Source organism: Aulonocara sp. 'chitande type north' Nkhata Bay, linkage group LG22 (assembly GCF_057382095.1).
Source record: "Aulonocara sp. 'chitande type north' Nkhata Bay isolate Kocher_YH1m ecotype deep benthic linkage group LG22, A_spYH_male_GT1.1, whole genome shotgun sequence".
Classification (NCBI taxonomy): Eukaryota; Metazoa; Chordata; class Actinopteri; order Cichliformes; family Cichlidae; genus Aulonocara; species Aulonocara sp. 'chitande type north' Nkhata Bay.
Window position 1 is genome coordinate 2,156,711 of NC_141364.1, and position 19,254 is coordinate 2,175,964.

General features: G+C 45.8%; 1 protein-coding gene across 6 annotated transcripts in view; it reads right to left on the reverse strand.

Moving 5' to 3' along the window:
• Positions 1 to 19,254, reverse strand: part of LOC147303159 (zinc fingers and homeoboxes protein 2-like) — a 130,207-nt gene that overhangs the window by 10,809 nt on the left and 100,144 nt on the right. For all 6 annotated transcript variants that reach the window (XM_086279662.1, XM_086279663.1, XM_086279664.1 and 3 more), the window contains 2 exons: positions 9,272 to 12,545; positions 5,846 to 6,023 (listed from right to left, as the gene is read on the reverse strand). In XM_086279662.1, coding sequence (XP_086135788.1) covers positions 5,849 to 6,023; positions 9,272 to 12,213 — 3,117 coding nt within the window. In that variant the 5' untranslated portion in view covers positions 12,214 to 12,545 and the 3' untranslated portion in view covers positions 5,846 to 5,848. The remainder of the gene's footprint in view (positions 1 to 5,845; positions 6,024 to 9,271; positions 12,546 to 19,254) is intronic.

Genomic DNA, 19,254 nt, shown 5'->3' on the forward strand with positions numbered 1-19,254 from the left:
TTAGATAGCTGCTCGTGTTAATTTATCATCCCGCGCAGGGTCCAAATCACCAACCCCCCTACCCCCACCCCCCAGCGCCGCTGATGAAGCCACACTCTTCCTGTTTCACTGTTCTGCAGCGGCTGCTGGTGAATGAACTGAGGGAAAAGGACAGTTTGATTTGGGTTTTATCATGTTGGACATCTCATTTCTGTAACCGGCGACCTGTTCTGATGTGAGGGTTGGAGCAGAGGGGTGGAGAGTAGAGATGGCACGATACCACTTTTTTGTCCGATACCGATACCGATATCATAAATTTGGATATCTGCCGATACCGATATGAATCCGATATAGTGTTTTTTAATCAACAAAACTGTTTTTTTAAATATTTTGCTGCATTTTGTATAAGTTCATACTCAAGTTTAAAACAACAACTACACTAAAGCTATTCTGTTATACCTGTATGCAAAAAAAAATGTTTCATAGTTCAGCAATACTGATCAATCTAATAAACTTAAACCTACACCATCCTCACTATTCTGGTATTTTAAAGAGTACTTAGCGTAAATATTAAGCAACCTAACTAATAGGGTTCCAACTCCCAGCAACAACAAAAATAAATAAATAAAAAATAGGGAACCACCCCTCACGCTCCACCTCATGATGCTTAATCGACGTAATCAACCTTAATTTGATGCAGTGTGAAAAAAAATGCACAGAAATCAATAATTTTTCAAGAAATATTAAATAGATTCAACATCTTTCTTCAGCAAAATTGCAGACTGCACAGATGGTACCTTCCCAAAGGAAAAAGTACTATAGCTTACTAGGGTATATATTAGACTTAATAGTCACTATATACAGTAATTGACTTCTATTCATTTTACATCAAATTAAAACTTTGGGTGTCAGATAATTATTTATTAAAAGCTCGACATTTTAAATGAGAATAAGAAAGAAAAGTATGTCTTTGTGCCCCCTTTTCCCTGTTCATGCCCTATCGGCCCCCCTGGCTAAACTTTGCTAGATCCGCCCCTGCACAGTTACCAGCCGTCAGCTACGTAGAAAAAGATCCTCGAGTAGAAAGTAATATTAAATAAATTCTAACAACAGCTGATCAAGCTTAAACGTGCTGCTGTTGTTCAGCCGCTGGTTTCCTCTTTCTGGTGCAAAGTGGGCCAAAAACAAACGAGAGACAGACTCGCGACAGAAAAGCTGATCAGCTGATCATCAAGCAGTTTCATGATTGAAGTAGCAGCAAGAAGATGCAGTCGCTTGTTAAGCTTAACGCAGGAATGCTTTACAAACATTCAGAGATGGACTTACACACTTGCTTTACTTCTCTCGGGATAACTTTGTCGGAGATGAAATGCCGGGTTGCTAGCGAAGCTCCACATGCTATCCAGACCACCGACAGGTCCCGCATGCCACAGCCGCTCTATCACGTGATGCATACTGCTCCGACGTGCTAACGTTCTGAGGTGAGTTACGGCGTGTTGCAAGTTTTGTGAGGTGCTTTCGTGATATTTAATGGATCGGATTACATTTTTTATTTTTCTCCGATATCCGATCCAGTAATTTAGGTCAGTATCGGACCGATACCAATACGTAATATCGGATCGGTCCATCTCTAGTGGAGAGAGCAGCTGCAGCAGACTGATGGAGCAAACATCTCCAGCAAACACCTCCAGCAAACACATGCGAGCAGAATCTGTGTCGAGTTTTCAGGTAACCAATCAGAGTGCACCTCGACTCCTGGCGAAGTCTGAACCCTGAGCTGATGTAAACGTCATGTCTGTACAGAAGACCCGCTGTAACCGTATGATGTTGGTGGAAAGATGAAAATATTACTGTAGTTAATGTTTTTCTGAGTTATTTGTTTTTTATGTGGTTTTTCATCTTCTTTGACTGCTTTAGTCTCTTCATCATCAACTTCTTTTGGTCTTCTTCTTCTTTGCTTCTTCATTACATCCAGACTTTGAGTAACATGAATGTTATGAAGTTTATACTTTGGAACAGAAGCTTTTAACAGAATGCTGAAGTGTGTGAAAAGCCTTATAACTTCTTCCATCTGAATTTCGGTCACTGGGTCTGAATCATGAAGCCAATAGGCTTTGAACCTGCTTTACTTGTATAGCACGACTTAACCGGCTCAGATCTGTGACCTCAGCAAACACTTTCCGATGAGTTTGCAGTCTCAGTTTCTAGTTTCAAGTCTGTTTGCAGTCAGAAGAAGACTAAAGAGAGGTAGGTGTTAGTGTGTGATTGATAAGTCCATTGGGCCCCTTCATTTGTCGTGGTGGATTCCAGAACATCGAGATGGTAAGACCCAAAGCACTCCACGCTCTGCTGCAGGGTTTTGTGCTAATTAGCACGCTAAACCCATGCATTTTAACCTCTGAGCATGTTAGCATGCCGTTAGCCTGCAAACTCTATAGTAACCATGTGCAGAGAAACTGACTCGTCTTGAGATGCAGTGATAGTGACAGAAGCCTAAAGGTTGATGGTAGCGCTATAACTTCAACTGTGACTGTTTCCAAGCCAAACACCAGAGACCAAACTCACTCCACTGTCTACGGTGCGTGAAGCATCATCTTCTTTAGAAATGTTTAATAATTAATAAGCGAACACGCCGCCTCATATTTGTTACCCAAACACCAGGCAGTGCCCGTGCCTCAGCGCCACATCGTCGGGCACCGACCACAAAGTCGAGCAGGAAGCGTGACGTTTAAGCGTTTGTCAGAACTTCCTGTCTGACGCAGTAGAGGTCAGCAGGTTTTCCTCTGTCACGGTTTATTTTATTGTGTTTTCACCGGAATCCGTCTTTATTAGTGCTGAGCAGAGCGCTGCGACCCGTTTCTCATTTATCTGAGACCAGAGTTTCAGTTTCTGGGCGTCTGATTCAAATACAGCATAAAGCAGAGAGTACGCTGCGTTTCTGAAAGGAAGAATAAGTTTTTACGCTGCTCTGGATCTTTGTGGCTTCTGTAGCGCAGTTGGTCTTCAAAGCTGTGGTGTAATTTATCCCCGGCGCCTCACGTGAACAGTGTTCCTCTGTTATTTTTATGTGGGAAGGAACTACTTTTTCAGATGTCGTATTATTATGTGCACGAGTCACTTTACCTCAGCTTTTTTCCCCTGTGGGATAAATAACGCCTTTTTTTGGACTGAAGCGAGGCAGGTAAAAGGAGCAGAAACCTTTTTCAAATTTCACTGACAGCATTTTATTTCCCACTCCCACACTTATTGTTGGTTTTTTAAAATGCTGCATATTGATTATTGATTCCAGCTGTCAGGAGCTGATTTTGAAGGCACCCGAAAGTGGCGACAGTCTTTCAAAAGTGACACCGTAAGAAGTGGAGTGTCTGCCTCGTTTACAGCCGTTTGTCTTGAGGAAATCATTTGAACCGATTCTATTTTGATAAGCAGAAAGCCGTGTAGAAACATTAAGACTTTCAATCTTCTGTCAGAACAGACAGAGGAGGGAACAACCGGCTCACTCTGTCATCACACTTTGCCCCAGGCGGAGCCTTTTATCTATCAAACTTTACCGCACCGGGGGGTCTGTTGCTATTTTTGGGCCTCCAATAATGTTTTTTTCCCTAAATTTTCCTGAAGTTGGTGTTTGTTGCTGAGCGGTTGTAGCCAAAACTCACACAGCTACACACACAGACGGTGATTGGCTCGAGTGGGTTTGTTTGTAGCCTGGGATCGAGGTGTTGGCTTCAACACTGACAGGCTGGGAGAGGAGGGGAGGGGGGACACGGGGGACCAATGAGGGCCTCGCTGAGTTAAATCAGTTCAGTCTGTAGGTGGTAAAACCTGCAGCCACACATTCAATTCACTTCAATCCATCCATCCATTTTCCTCGCCGCGCGGCCAGCTCCGGTCACCGCGAGGCTGGAGCCAATCCCAGCAGGACACCGAGAGGCGAGGACAGTTTATTCAAATGTGCCAGTTCACAACAATAAACACCTCAAGGGGATTTAAATGGTAAAATAAAGGCGTTATAATATTTATTTATTTATTTTTCCAATGTGAAAAAAATGTGATGGTGCCCTTTGAGTAGCATTTGGTGATGGTGGGGAGGAAGAACTCCCCTTAACAGGAACAAAGACTGAGATGTAAGAGTGAGAGGTGGAACAGATAAGACTCAATGATGTTTCAAAATAAAACAGGAAGTGAGTAGATGCAGGTGAGGGAATAAAGCTCAATAGTGTTTCAAAATAAAACAGGAAGTGAGTAGATGCAGGTGAGGGGATAAAGCTCAATAGTGTTTCAAAATAAAACAGGAAGTGAGTAGATGCAGGTGAGGGAATAAAGCTCAATAGTGTTTCAAAATAAAACAGGAAGTGAGTAGATGCAGGTGAAGGAATAAAGCTCAATAGTGTTTCAAAATAAAACAGGAAGTGAGTAGATGCAGGTGAGGGAATAAAGCTCAATAGTGTTTCAAAATAAAACAGGAAGTGAGTAGATGCAGGTGAGGGAATAAAGCTCAATAGTGTTTCAAAATAAAACAGGAAGTGAGTAGATGCAGGTGAGGGAATAAAGCTCAATAGTGTTTCAAAATAAAACAGGAAGTGAGTAGATGCAGGTGAAGGAATAAAGCTCAATAGTGTTTCAAAATAAAACAGGAAGCGAGTAGATGCAGGTGAGGGGATAAAGCTCAATAGTGTTTCAAAATAAAACAGGAAGCGAGTAGATGCAGGTGAGGGAATAAAGCTCAATAGTGTTTCAAAATAAAACAGGAAGTGAGTAGATGCAGGTGAAGGAATAAAGCTCAATAGTGTTTCAAAATAAAACAGGAAGCGAGTAGATGCAGGTGAGGGGATAAAGCTCAATAGTGTTTCAAAATAAAACAGGAAGCGAGTAGATGCAGGTGAGGGAATAAAGCTCAATAGTGTTTCAAAATAAAACAGGAAGTGACTAAACAGAGACCCAGAATGACTGTGCTAAGACTAAAGCAAATCTGGCCTCTGATTGTAAAACTTTGATCCAGATGAATTTAAGGTCTCCGTCGAGTTTCATGTAATGAGGTCGACTCTGTAGATTAGAGTGAAGCAGCAGACAGCCTCGGCCAAAAAGCTGAACGTGAGAGCTGAAGTGTGTTTTAAAGACAGCCGCAGGAAGGCTTCAGCGAGCACAAACAACAGAAACACACAAGACACAAAAAAAGCACATGTTTTGTAGCTATTTGCGAGGGATGTTCGTGTCCGTGCGGGTTTGTTTGTTGTGGTGGAGATCCTGCCGCTGGACTGCACTGACCTCGAGGCAGCAGCGACGTACAGGGAAAAACATGAAGAAGAAAACTGCCGGAGAGCAAAGACGCAAACATTGCAGAAGTGGAAAAACATTCCACGTTTGTCAACGAAAGTTTGGTTTCTGGAGAAATTCCACCTTTTACACTCACACAGGAGGTAATTTGTGCTTCTCTCGCTATAGAAGAATGGCCAAAATCAGAGATGCACCACTGAAAGATGTGATTCATGCTTCATTTAATTGCTTGAAAGGAGGTCATTTGTCATTTCTGGCATTTTCTAAAATAAGTGATTAATCATTTAACTAAGAAATAGCACTTTTATTGCCAGTGAATGCAATTCAGTTACAGGTTTAATTAAAAAACGCTGCCCTTATAACACGCGCTAAATACTTTCTGCCGTGAATGCACCGTTCAGCGGCCGTCTGCTGTCGCTGAACTCAAACATTTCAGAAATGACTCGGGAGCATTTCAGCAGCATCCTCTGATCGGCGAGCAGGAGCACAAATAAAACACGAAGCATCGATGAAACGAACCTCACAGGCTCAGCGAGGCCCGCGGATCCAAGGACAGCTGCTGACACCGAAACACGCCGAAACTCAAACTCACCGTTTATCCGGTCAGCCTCCCAGACGCGTCCTCTGCCATCTTCTTCTCTCTGTCCACGAGCAGCTCCCGCCCTCGCCTCGAGTCCTCCAGCCAGGTCCCGAACACCTCCCGCACTCCTCCGAGGACGCCCCCGTTCTGTCCCCCGTTCTTCAGCTCCGCCACGCTCTGCTGCCTCAGTCTGTCGGACCGAGAGCGTCACGTTAGATGGAACACATAGCAGGAAATACATTTTAACATTTTAAACAGCGAGAGAGTCGACTGATGTGGGATCACGGACGCTTTAGGAGTTTAACGAGTGCCCACAGAGCTCTGCTGGGGACGCTTTGGTGCAGCCAGCAGTTAAAACCTGTGTTCAGTGTTACTCTTAGTTATCATCTGCACTTCACATCTGAGAAAAACCAACGCAGACATTTTTCAGAATAATTTTCTCTGTAGCCCTGAGGCCAGGGCTCCTGTCGCTGTTTTCACCCGTCTCGTTAGAGTCACGTAGTGACGACCAGTCCTATAATGATGCTGTCTGTTCAAGATAAATAAAACAATAAAAAAAGATTAAAAAATAATTAACGGTGAGGTAAAAATGTGAAATTAATGGGAGGGGAAGCATAAATGCCGTCCTGGGCCTAAGATTGTTGAAGGTTTAGATTTTCTCGTCATTAAAAACAGCCTGAAGCTGTTAAAGGAAACTAAGTGTTTTAGTTCCAGTGTCTCAGTGACGAGCAGCCACACGTGAAGCAAACATGAAAGAAAGGTGATAGTGCGAGCAGCCCACACAAAGAAACTGGACTAAAAATCAGTCGTTTGTCCTTCAGCACCAACAAGAACTGTCAATCAGGTTTTTTGAGATGCCACTGAGGTGATTGTGCACAATCGTGGCTTCATAAGTGGAGCGTTTTTAATTATAACGAGGAGAAACTAATCACCGCAATAATTTAAAACTGAAGGAGGAAATTCTGTGGAAACAGAGCGAACCCACACATGACGAGCCTCTGTCACAGCCACGGAAACACTGAGACGAGCTGCGCGTTCGTGCTTTAAATCAGGCTTTACATCGGCAAATAAAAGGACGCGATTAACCCCGAACTCCCATCTGAGCGCCGCTGACAGTTTCCTTTATCGCTCTGCATTGTTCGGCTGTACGTCGCACGTCACGCGGCGCGCTTTGTTGCAGAGTTTATGAAATAAACAGCAGCCAGAAGGATTCGAGTGTGCTGTCAGTGCAGGTTCACGCCGTGGTGTTTTCAAAGGCTGAGCCAGAAACCCGGAGCAGGCTCACGGGAAGAATAAAAGGCTTGCCCAAATTATAGTGGAGATATTGGTTTCCAACGTAATGGCTGTGTTATTTGGCCAAACATGTCCCAAGCTCCTTGAAGGAGAGGCAGACTAAATAGAGTCATGTAGATTTGTAGGTTAATGTCCTGAAAACAATGTTAATGTGGCAACTAGAAAACAGCAGCACAAGCCCGCCGAGGGGAAGCGCAAATTTACTTTGGCTGCACAGGTCACCACAAAAGGTGCCAGTGGGTAGAAAACGGTGCTGAAAGTACCAGGGGTGCAGTTCGGTAAACACTGACTGCACGAATTATCGAGGAGAAGCGAAGGAGCGAGGTGGAATTTGGTGACTGGGATATAGGAATAAGATTGACTCGACTCTTTATGAAAAATTATTTTCATTTCCATCATTTCATCTACATAATAAAGGAGGTGGTCACACCGAGAAACGGGGGAATTATAGAGGGCTGTCAGCAGCTGTCAGTGTAGGACTACGTATCCGTGATTTCAGGGCTTAATTTGCTGTTTCTCTGCCAATTGTGGCAAATTATTCAGTCACTTTACATATACTTACGCAGCATTGTAAGAGTCCTTCACTACACGACCTGCTTTTAAAAACATTTCAGTAAAAAAGCAAAAGCAGAAAAACTTCCACATTATATCTTCATCCTGTTCTCACCGAATCAAAGCGCTTCTCAAATGTAAGACTGAAACCTTAAATCACATCTCTGATCGACACACCGGGCTGAGACTGAGCGTCTCCTTCTTTGTGTTTTCACAGACTCGTATTGATGTCTTGATTAACTTGTTGATGCTGAATCATGATAGCCATCACTCCGCTTTAAAACCTTTAAAACCTTCTTGTAGATCAAACGAGGGCAGATAAATGGAGAACGACATGCAGCTTAAATTCCATTAACAGTTTAGTTTTCTTTATTCTGATCGTTTGCTTTATGTAAAAATGTAATCGTAAACATTTCACAGTAATTTTATCTGCCTGCATGACTGGTTAAACAAAGGGTTTCAACATTCATTACACAGGCCTGCAGGCCGGTCTGTAGGGAAGCCACCAACTGGTAAATGTTTACAGACAAGTCTGTGGCTTCCATGCAAATTACAGACAACTGCAGCAACCTGTTAGAGACCAAAACAATTCTAAGGAGGTTTTCAGTGCAGCACTGTGGACCTCTTTGTGACCAATTTGATGCTAGCATATTCCATCAAAGCCTCGCGAATGCTTGCAAAATACACACCTTTCCACTTACGACCAGTGGCTACCAGTGGATTGAAACGTACTATCCGGCAAAACGTGAACCGAAAGTCGTCAAGGGGAAATAAACCATGGACTCTTAGCTGGTAAAGTTTCAACTTTCAAAATTAGTGGTACTTAGACGATACCTCATAAGGTTGACATCCACAGCAAATGAAAATGCTTTTCATAAAAAAATCCTTCCAAAATTTTTAACTTAGGTTTCTGAAAATTTGCCTATTCAGCATGAGGTTAAAATAAAACCCTACCCTAACCATGGATGGGTCTGAATGAAAGGGTGACCGTGGTTCAGGGGGTTGGGAATCGCATCTGTAACCGGAAGGTCGCCGGTTCGATCCCTGGGCTCTCTGTCCTGGTCGTTGTGTCCCTGTTTACCCTACTTGCCTACTGGTGATGGCCAGAGGGGCCGATGGCGCGATATGGCAGCCTGGCTTCTGTCAGTCTGCCCCAGGGCAGCTGTGGCTACAACTGTAGCTGCCTCCACCAGTGTGTGAATGTGAGAGTGAATGAATAGTGGCATTGTAAAGCGCTTTGGGTGCCTTGAAAAGCGCTATAGAAATCCACTCCATTATTATTAATCCATTGTCTGTAGTGGTCCAGGTCTGGAGGTGACTAAGAGGCTAACCGCTAACAACAGATTGCCTTTCAATTATTTATTTGACCTATTTGGCAAACCCAAATGGAACTCTTAAAATATAATTTAAAATAACTTTTAAAAGCAAACATCTTCTCATTTCTGAATCTATGATTGTTTAGCATGTGGCTAAAACCTAGTTAACCCTACCCATAAGGCCATCTCTTGGACTGTATGAGGAAAACCACTTTATATTCTGTGTATTTCTTCTAAACAGAAAACATGTCAAAGTAAAGAACTGTGAATTAAGTACCTGCCAGCAAACTGGTCTTGGAGCTCATCGTGCTGTTGATTGTTGAGGCTGTTGGTGCGCTGGTCCATCAGCCAGCCCATCTCAACCTCCAGCACCTTACTGTTGTTGTTTGTTACGGCTCCTTCCTGACAGCGCTGGATGATGCTGGGTGGAATGTTTTCAGGGGAACACATAGGCAGCCCCTGTCCTCCATTCACGCCATTGTTGTGAAAAAGTTCTGCCAAGTCCATGCTGCCGCTCTGCAGCCGACTATCGGTGAACCAGCGGGCCAGTTCTCCGCGAGCCAGTCCTGTCCGACCCTCCAGCTGGCTGAACTCCTCAGGGGAAGGCCACCGCGTTTGAGCAAAATCGTCCTTGAGGAGTGCCAGGGATCGGCCGTCTGGAGGCACTGAGCAGGAATTCAGATTGGGGACGGAAGGTGCAATGGTGCCAGGAGCAATCATGGACAGGGGGTGTGAAGTTGGTGGAGGGCTTTTAAGGAGGCCTACACCGGTGCTTGGTTTGTGAATCCCATTCAGTTGCAGTGCTTGGTGCTGATGTAGCTGTTTCTCAGTGATGGCACCAATGCCATTGCCGCCCATCCTTTTAGTGCCCATGGAGTTCAGAAGGGCTTGCTCCAGGTTGTCACGAAGCGCGCGGCGCTCTGCAAACCAGCTGTCGATTTCCTGATGAGACAGGCGGGTTATGGCCGACAGATTATCCACGTCGCTGTGTGTAGGAAAGCTGTTCCGCAAGAAGTTCTCCTCCAAGATCTTCAGTTGTTTTGCCGTTTTTCCTTTCATCCTCTCCAGCAAGGGGAACTGGGTCAGCACCGAGGACTTATGTTGAAAATCTGGTTTTGGTACTGCTGGGATGTCCCCACCGTCCAAATGTAAGATTCCATTATTGTGACCAGGAGAGGTCTGATCAAAGGGCCATTTCCCGTCCATTCGAGACGTTCCATTGGCCTCTGGCAGAGGACTGACTACCTTGTCTCCTCTGGGGTAGCTGGCTTTCAGCTCCACTCCTTGCTGCTCTTTTAATTTCTTGCCATCCAAGGAGAACGCTGAAATCTGGGATGGAGCTTTAGCCGGAGCACGGATGGACTGGATAATTGTCGGCCTCCTTACCTGTGAAGTAATGAGCGGAGGGGAGTTCGGCAAATTTAAATCAGAAGCTGGCAAATTGTGAGAACTGGGGTGTTTTTCTTTGGAAGGGACGGGCACGGTACGGGGAATAAGTAAACTGTTTCTGAACAGAGAGACAGAGATTGGTGGGGGGGCAATCATTGGCCTTGTTAACGACTCTGGAAAGACTATGGAGGGCAGAGACACCACCGGCTTTGTTTTGGGATTTCCTGACGCCGAGAGAATCTTCCCTTTGGAAGACAAAGATGATGATGACAACGATGGAGGCGGTGGCATTAAAGGCACAGCAGCGGATGACCTCTTCATCTCTGTGGTAACCAGAGGAACTGCTACAGGTCTTTTCATCTCCACGGGAACAAGAGGTGGAGCCATTGGGAGGCGGCCTTTTGGGGGAGGAGGTGGTGGGGGAGGAGCCATTAGGACCTTGTCTTTAGGGTCACCAGAGTGGGGCGCCACTGCCATGATGGGTCGCTTGGACTCAAACACTGTTGACAGCTGTGTCGGCAGGGGTCGCTTAAGGGAGTGGCTAGAGCCTGCCGGGGAGTTTGTGGTGACTACAGTTAGCCCATTGGGCGCAGTCGTCCGGACGTGACCGAGATGCTCGACTGTCGTGTGGACGATGGGCTGCTGTGAGGCTTTGGCAGACGGCTGAGAGATGGGGCTTGTAGGCAAGACGGTGAACGTGTGATGAGCAGGAGGGATGGAGCCATTAAACATTTTCTTCCTGGCTTCCTCCACCTCTTCTGGGGACCAAGTGATACCTTGCTTCAGCCGCTGGGTAGTGAACCAGACTTTGATCTGTTCCTCCGGGTGCTTGGAGGCAGCTGTAAGCCATGACAGCTCAGCATGCGTTGGGTATGGGAATTTATTAAAGGAGGCGATCAGCGTCAGGTTGTTGTCTAAAGAAGGGTTATATTTGGTGGTGTTCAAGGGAACGGCTATTTTTGGTACAGAGTTAAAGTTGGGTGGACGCTGGAGCATTGGGGTGACATGGGAGAGCCCTTGGACGATGGTGGGTTCAGGGATGATGACTGTTCCGTTGATGTTCACTGCTGTGATTTGGTCCTTCTGGATCAAACCGTCCAGCTGGCTTTTCAGTTCGCTCCCTCCAAAGAGCGTGTGCACACTACCCGGAGATTTCACTGTGGTAGATATGCAAGGTGGAAACACAGAGCTACTGTGGCTTTCACCTTTTTCATTTGTCACGTCGCATTCAGCTGAATTGTCCTTGCCTTCGATTGTCTGCTCTAAGATAGTCTGATTGTTCATTTTTATCCTCTTGAACTTGAAGTTCGTCTCACCTGGGTGCCGGCTCTCGTTGTGCTCTGTGAGCGAGTCAAACTTCTTGGTGTTGAAGTTGCAGACAGCACAGAGGTACAGTGGATTTAGAATGACGTTAGGATGGCTCGAGTCCACGTGTTCTTTGAAGTCATTCAGGTTCTGCGTCGAAAACGGGCAGTATTTGCACTCGTAACCTCTTCCCTGCTTCTTCTGGGACACCGGGTCTGATTCTGGCGCTTCTTTGTCCTTCCCCCCTCTGGCTTCTACATCTTCGATGACAGGGGGGTGATCTTCACATCCAGACTGCTGCTCTTTGTCTAAGTGTTTTGGAAATGCCTTCCGGTCTGGATTATCTCCATTATCCTTCATGAGGTTTTGACTCTTTTTCGCAGATTCAGGTGGTTCATTTTCTCTCACATCTTTGCTTGCCAATATTTCCATGTCCATCACCTCCTCCGGGTCATCTTGTTCATCAGGCAGGTCGCTGATGACCCGGACCATGCAGGGGGTGGAGGACTTTCTACGACTGGACATGATTGCGGCTGCTGCTGCTGCTGGTGATGATGGTGGTGCTGGTGTTGCTGATTGTGTTGACGATATTGTTTTTGGCTGCTGCTGCTGGTGCTGGTCGAGGACGTCAGCGTGTCTGCGTTGGGGGGTCTTTACTGGGGCGGAACGGAGCAGGTGGTTGTGGAAAGTGGTAGGCGGTTGGATGTGGAGTCTCCAGTGTGTGAGAGGGAGGGCGAGAACCGGCTGACGGCGCTGGCCCAGGACCGGTTGTGCAGTGGCGTCTCCCGCTCACTGGCAGTGTCAGCTACCGACCTCGGCGTCATGGGAGGGCATCACAGACAGCAGCGGCGTTCAAGCTGCACGGGGACGAAGACAAAGAGAGAAAACGACACATTAATACTGTTTGTGTTCAGTGAGCTGTGAGGAAGCCACTTAGAAAGGGCTAAAAATCTGAGAAAAACATGTCGGAGAGAGAAAGACGTCACTATAATAATGTTTGTGTCTGATGTTCACTCCAAACAGGATAAACAACAGGGAAAGTGCATGATGGGCAATGAAAGAAAGAGGGGAAAACTAGATAATCTGCACTTTGGTAAACAAGCCTTTTTGATGAAACATCCTTTGTTTGAGGTGAAATCAGCACAGGAACAGGAAAAAAGAGTGGAGAGAATCACTTATAGGGATACAGTTTTAATCAAAAGTTTATCATCTTGGACATGAATGTTTTAGTAATGCTTTCATATTTCACAATTTCTGAGAACTTTTTCTGGAGCTGAATTATTTCACAACCTCTAAGATTATGAGAAAAAGAAACAAACTCAATAATTTAGTGAACAAGTTTTAATTTATTTTAGATTTCCTGAAATAAACACAGGGTGAAAATAATATATACGAGGTCAAGAACATTTATACACCCACTTAGATGTCCTAACCAGCCACGGTCGAGTCTCTGTGCCAACACATAAAGGGAAATCGTTCGACTGACTGATGCACGGCGACATGTGAAAATCTGGGGAGCTTAGATAAGTCAGGGATATCTTGGAGTCGTTTCTAAAGGACTGCATGTTCCAAGATCATCCGTTCAATCCACTGTTTCTTCTCAGGAAGTGCAGCTACTGTGCCAAGGTCTGAAAAACTATCCAAACTTTCACCCTGAGCTGAGAGGGTGAAAGCTGCTCTGGTTGGTCCGAACAGACCTGCCATGAACTGGAAACGGCTCAAACATCAGCGTTACCGCCTGCTGTCCAGATCCCCAGTGGCTAAAATACGGACACCTCGACTAAAGTTTGAAACTGACCGAGTGCACAGTGAAAAATGTCCTCTGAACCAAAGTTTTATGATTGCATGAGGAAAAAAAACGAGTTGTAGGACACACTTGCTCGTTGGTTGAATCATCTTATATTAACTATATAATTGTTGCAGCCAGACCGAGCTAAACCCACAAAGTCAGCACTGCAAACCAGAGACGCTGCCTACCAGCGTCAAACAGCTGTTTATGCTGATGACGGGTGGTTTAAACACACAACAGGTTTCTGGATTTGTCGACCGTAAACAGACTCTATCTAGAACTGTGTAGTCCATAGACTGGACACTAAAGGCCTGACCCTTTTCTAAAGTCAAGTTTTCATCAATAGTTATCCGGAGAGCTGGGAAAGCTGTCACTGTGAATCTGCCAGGGCTAAACTTAAAAACTACCACCACAAAGTCCCAAAGCATGCAGACTGATGAAAGCTTACACAAAGAAAATTAAGTCCAGCCATGGGAAGGACGGGAAAACTTTTATTTTGCTTTTTTGCACATGGAGAACTTGGAACGGTCCATGCTAGTGTTTTCTCTAACATGCATGGATGTAGTCACCTATCGGTTATTAAAGTCCGGTCTTAATGTTTGCCGTGGCCACACACCTGACAGTCAGACGGTAGGCCCGTTAAGTTTTTACTGGAATGGGACAAAAACTTTACGAGGTTAATGTTTGTTCAGCGAGACGTGAAACTAGCGCCGGAGACCACAAACTCATCAGGAAAGTGTTACTGAGGCCGCAGATCAAGTGAGCCGAGGGCCACAGGCTAGAGGAGTCGCCCCCTGCGGGCCAAAAGAAAGAACGCAGGTTTATGGCACTATCAGGCCTAGATGTTGATTTTTCCCATACATCTGTAATTCAAACAGGGACTTATTACTTGCTCCTATGGTTACTAGAGAGCGTAATTACTACTCTACTGACCTCTAGATGCTTCTCGCAGGCTCTGCAAGGCTAATAATTTCAAGCATTCCCGTATGAAGAGTACCTATAACCATGTTAGGGAAACAAAGTCAGCCATTTTTACTGCCCACAAGTCATGGCGAAACCCTCTGGAGCAGATCTGATCATTTTGTAACTCCCCATCCAAAGATGGGAGGTTCCAAGCTTAATTAGCGACGTGATATTTTGCGTCTCCTTTCCTGTAATGTCCGAGCCAGGTCTGTCAGGCCTGTTGGCGCTCATCTTAGCATCGCACTGGCTCCGTCGGGTCCGGTCTAATCAGGCCCTGGCAGGCGACAGCGTTTGCTGACAACACCAGAAGGCCAGAAGTTAAAAATAAAGGAAGTCCGGCTGACAACTCGAGACGCCACGCTCGAAAATTATGATGAATCAGAGTGCCACTTAATCAGGACACGCCGTTCCAGGCCAATCACATGTAAATGCGATAAATTGAAGACGTCCACGGCAACTACAAAAGACAAAAAAAGTCTCCAAACTCCAAACCCCATTAAAAAGACATTAAGCGCCTTTCATAGATTCGGGCAAAGACAACTTCACAGGATAATTACCCTGTAATCATGTAATAAGAGAGACTCAGTGATGAGATCTCCTGACAGCTATCATCCACACAATGGAACGGAGAAAGTGAGGTAAAAACAGACGGGGAGAGAGAGGAAGATAGGTGTGAATAAATACAGAAGAGTGCAATAATAAAAGGAGGACAAAAGGAAAAAAGCAGGTAAATGGGAGGAGAGAGAGGAGAGAGAATGGCGAAGGCGCGCAGAGATAAGGGGAAAAAGAAAGAAGGGAGAGTCTGAAAACTTCCAAGCTAATGAAAGAGAACAGGCACAAAGCAAAAGACGTTTTAACTAGGCCATGGCCTGGCAGACAGAAAGAGAGAGACGACGGCGAAAGAATGGAGGAGAAGAAGAGCGAGAAAAGAAGGCAGATAAACATAAAGGAGGAGGAGGAGGAGGAGAGGAAAGGGACAACAGAGTGTTTCAGGAGGAAGAAAAAGGGAGACGGGGAAAGATAAGCAGAGAGCAGAGGAACAGAGAGTAAGAGGCACAATCGAAAGCAGATAAAGAGAACGAGAGAGATGAGAGGACGACGAAAACATTTCCATTTGACAGTAAAATTTTAACGGATAATAAAATGAGGTTTTGGTGCACTTTCTATCAGGAAAGTTGAAGCTTTGAAAAGGTGCCCCAATCAGTTGGGGGAAAAACACATTTGCCAGGGAAAAAAATGGTACTTCAACACTTAATTAGTATTGGGCAAGCTGTTATTTGTCCCATGTGTCACTTAATGCTGGACATATTTCATGCTCTCGCAACCTTGATCAGCTTCTCATCGCCTGCACGGGAGACACATTTTATAGCTGCAGAGTATCCAGAGCCCGTCTGAATTGTTGCACTGTGCAATGAGACTGAACTAATCCTATGTTATTATAAATCTCATGCATTTACATTGCTGCTTATTGCACGCTTCGGCTAATGGCGTTTCCTCAAACAACGAGCACAAAAACACCGACAATCAATTCATAAAAAAACGACTCGAACCCAAACGTGTCCGACGCGCTCGCCTCGAGGAGTTCAAAATTTCAGTCCCAAACCTCGTTGGAAAGAACCGAACGCACCGCGGGGCGAATAGATGCAATCCAGAGTCCACCTCCTCCCTCCGTCTGCCTCTAAAACCTGCTGCAGCACAGCATGACCCGACCCCGCGCAACCTGATTAGACTGAATATGGTTTTGGACCCAGCCCAACTCAAGTCCCTGGGTCAGGTCTCGGTTACTGGGTAACCAGAGGGGCCTGTGAGGACCTGTAGCCTGTAGCGCCCGAGTACCGCAGAGTTCACGAGTTTAAAAAGTTTCACTTGGAAATGATTTAAAAATGACTGATAGGAGTAAAGGGCAGGCCCGTTCTGCTTCTCCCGATTTAAATCTGTGTTGGTGCTCAATTATCAGTGAAGTCTGTGTGAGGACTTCTACTATGGTCATCTCAGCCACAGAAGCCCCACCCACCGTTTAAGAGGGGCGACCAATCAGAAGAATATTAGCTTAATGGACCAAAGCGCTGTACCAGGTCCCAGCGTAAGAGACGTGGCTCAGTCTGAGACTGAAAACACGGAGCTGGAAACGAGCCGAACGCCACATCACCGTTTACTTCCTGCTTCGCCGCGACGCTTCTCTACCAGCCATCTCCGCCCACACATCCACAGTGTTTCCTCTGTGAAAAGAAACCCACACAGGCACGAGGAGAGAGCCTCAGCCGGGACTCAAACCCAGGACCTTCACGCAGGATGTAAAAACATAACCATACAAAAGTCTGGCGTGGGGCACGGGAGAGACTCTAAAACAGGGGGTCGAACACGCTGAAGTGTCCGGTTCAGGCCTCGCGGACGTATCTGAGCGTTTCACAGGATCCCAAACTGTAACGTGAGTTTAATGAGGCTGGAGAAACGTTTTTCTACAGACATCTCGTGCCGTTCGTCATCTGTTTGCTAATGAAATGCTCATTAAATGAGAAAAATAATCCAACAACCTGTCGTCTGGCTAATTTTAAACCGAGCGTGGCAGCGGTTGTTTTTCACCTGCTTCCAGCTTTTATAAAATCTTGGCTCCGCTTCAGGAGACACATTTATTTACGCTCAACGGGAAAAAATTTGGAATATTTGCATCGTGCATCGTTTTACTGACCCAGCCAGCTCACCCCTGCTTTAAAGGCGAGTTGCACTTACATGTTATTTAATGAGGCTTGATTAAACACTTTGTGTCCATTAAATTAGGATTTTATAGTTTAACGCAGAAATACATCCAGTAACCTTCAAAGAGAGGCTGCAGAAACGCTCTGTTGCTCTTTACACCCACACAAACTGCAACGCTCCAATCTGAGCCACACCCACATTTCCAGACACGGAGGATAACCCGCTGCAGCATCGGTCCGCCCTAACCTGTGAGAGCAAGCAGCTGATCACAGCTTTTAGAGATGCCCAGGTGCGCGTTTACGCTAAAATGGGAGTTAAGCTGCTCTTAAAAGGCACTCCAGGAAACGGTGCACTAATAACCCAATAAAGCAATCAATACGCAGCCCTAATACGGGCCAAATTCTAGCAAATACTTCAATCTCCTTTCAGATCCTCTCTCCTTGTGCGTTTGCTGAAAATACTTGGCCAGAGACCCAGCTGCTGCCAGAGGTGAAGTGGGAAAAGAGGGAGGGAGACGGTAAAGGAGATAAAACAAAAAGAAGAGTGTGGGAGGAGTTGGAGAGAACAGAGCAGGGAGTGCATGTATAGGAAGACGAGTGTGTAGGAGCCAAAAAAACAAAAGAAGGGAAGAAAGCGCGAGTGCTTAGCAGTAAAGAGGTTGAGAGAAAGGACACGAGAGTGTGGGAGGAGAGAGAAATGAGACGGATGGAAGGAGAGAAAAGGGGCGACAGAGAGGGAAAACAGAGCTGGAGAAAACAGATTGGACGAGGGAAAGTAAGAAGCGTAGAGGCAGACGGAGCTGCAGGCCCGAGCTTTTCATCCGAGCAGCGATGGCAGCCTCGCTTCCCGTCGACGAGGAAGAGCGCTGCGGCTGCCAGCTCGCAAAAAAGAAAAAAGAAAAGTAAAAAAAACAGAGCTCAGCAGTGTCATGTTTTGCTGCATCACTGGGTCGGCCTCGAGGACTCCGGGCCAACTTCTGACGAGGGGAGTCATATGCCGCTTGGCTGCGTCCCATTTTATTGGGCTGAGCTCGCCTCCGTGCATGCTTGTAATTACTCGTACAGTATTTGTGTGCAGGGGATTGTTTGGAGCACGGCAGTGCTTCGTAATTATTGAGGAAATAATAAAACTGCAGCAGTGACAACAGTGATTTGCAAATTGCAGGAAGCGGCAAATTGTCCTTTTGAGAGGCAGGTGAGTTTTTCCTCAATCAAAAACAAGCAAACCTTTGTTCCCTCCTTTAATTGGTGCACATTAGAGTATCAATTTTAGACGGAGGCAACAAAGTCTCCCAGGATTCCCTGCGTTTAAACACCACGACACAGAACTCTCCTCTGAAAGTGACACCAAGTAACTCGATCGGTGGGGTGAAGCAGGGTTCGGGGGAAAAAAGATCTGATTTTCACCTCCGCCAAGGGCAAACCGTCAGTCTAACTGCAAACTGTATCCATCCATCTAACTGACTGCATCGCAGCTCGCACGTCGAGGCGGCGAAGGGCGTGCTGGAGAGAAAAGGGTGTCGAGGAAGCCATAAAACAAGTCGGCGAGGAAAGAGAAGATAATGAGGAGATATCTTGGGAAATGAAATGACAAATTAGGAGGACGAAAGGCAGATTGGAAGGAGCCCAGTGTGCTAATAGGAGGGGTTAAAGACGTTTTACTGGAACAAGGGCAAACTGGAGGGGGCGAGGGCTCGTGGGGAGGGAGGCGATGTACATTTTGGCACAGAGGAAGCTCAGCTGCAAACAAACTGAACCGGCAGGCGTCTTGTCATCAGCGGGGATCTAAACTACTGTAGGGCTGGCCTGGCAGCTTGTAATTCATAATGAGACCAAAACAGACTTCGGGGACTCGCTCAGATGACTTTTTCTTCCCCCAAAGCAGCTCTGAAGCCGTTTTTAACACGTGAGCCGACATGAGGATGAGGCACAGAGACGTCTCCAAGTACAGCTCCACTTCACAAACCAAAGATCAACCTCTAATATTTTCAGTTTAGTTGATAAAATCTGAGTTTTTAGACAAAAATATATAAAACTTTTCAAAACGACCTCCAGAAACAAAAAGGCTCATTTCTAATGAGATGACAGCATAAAAACACCCAAAAGTTCAGGAGGTGC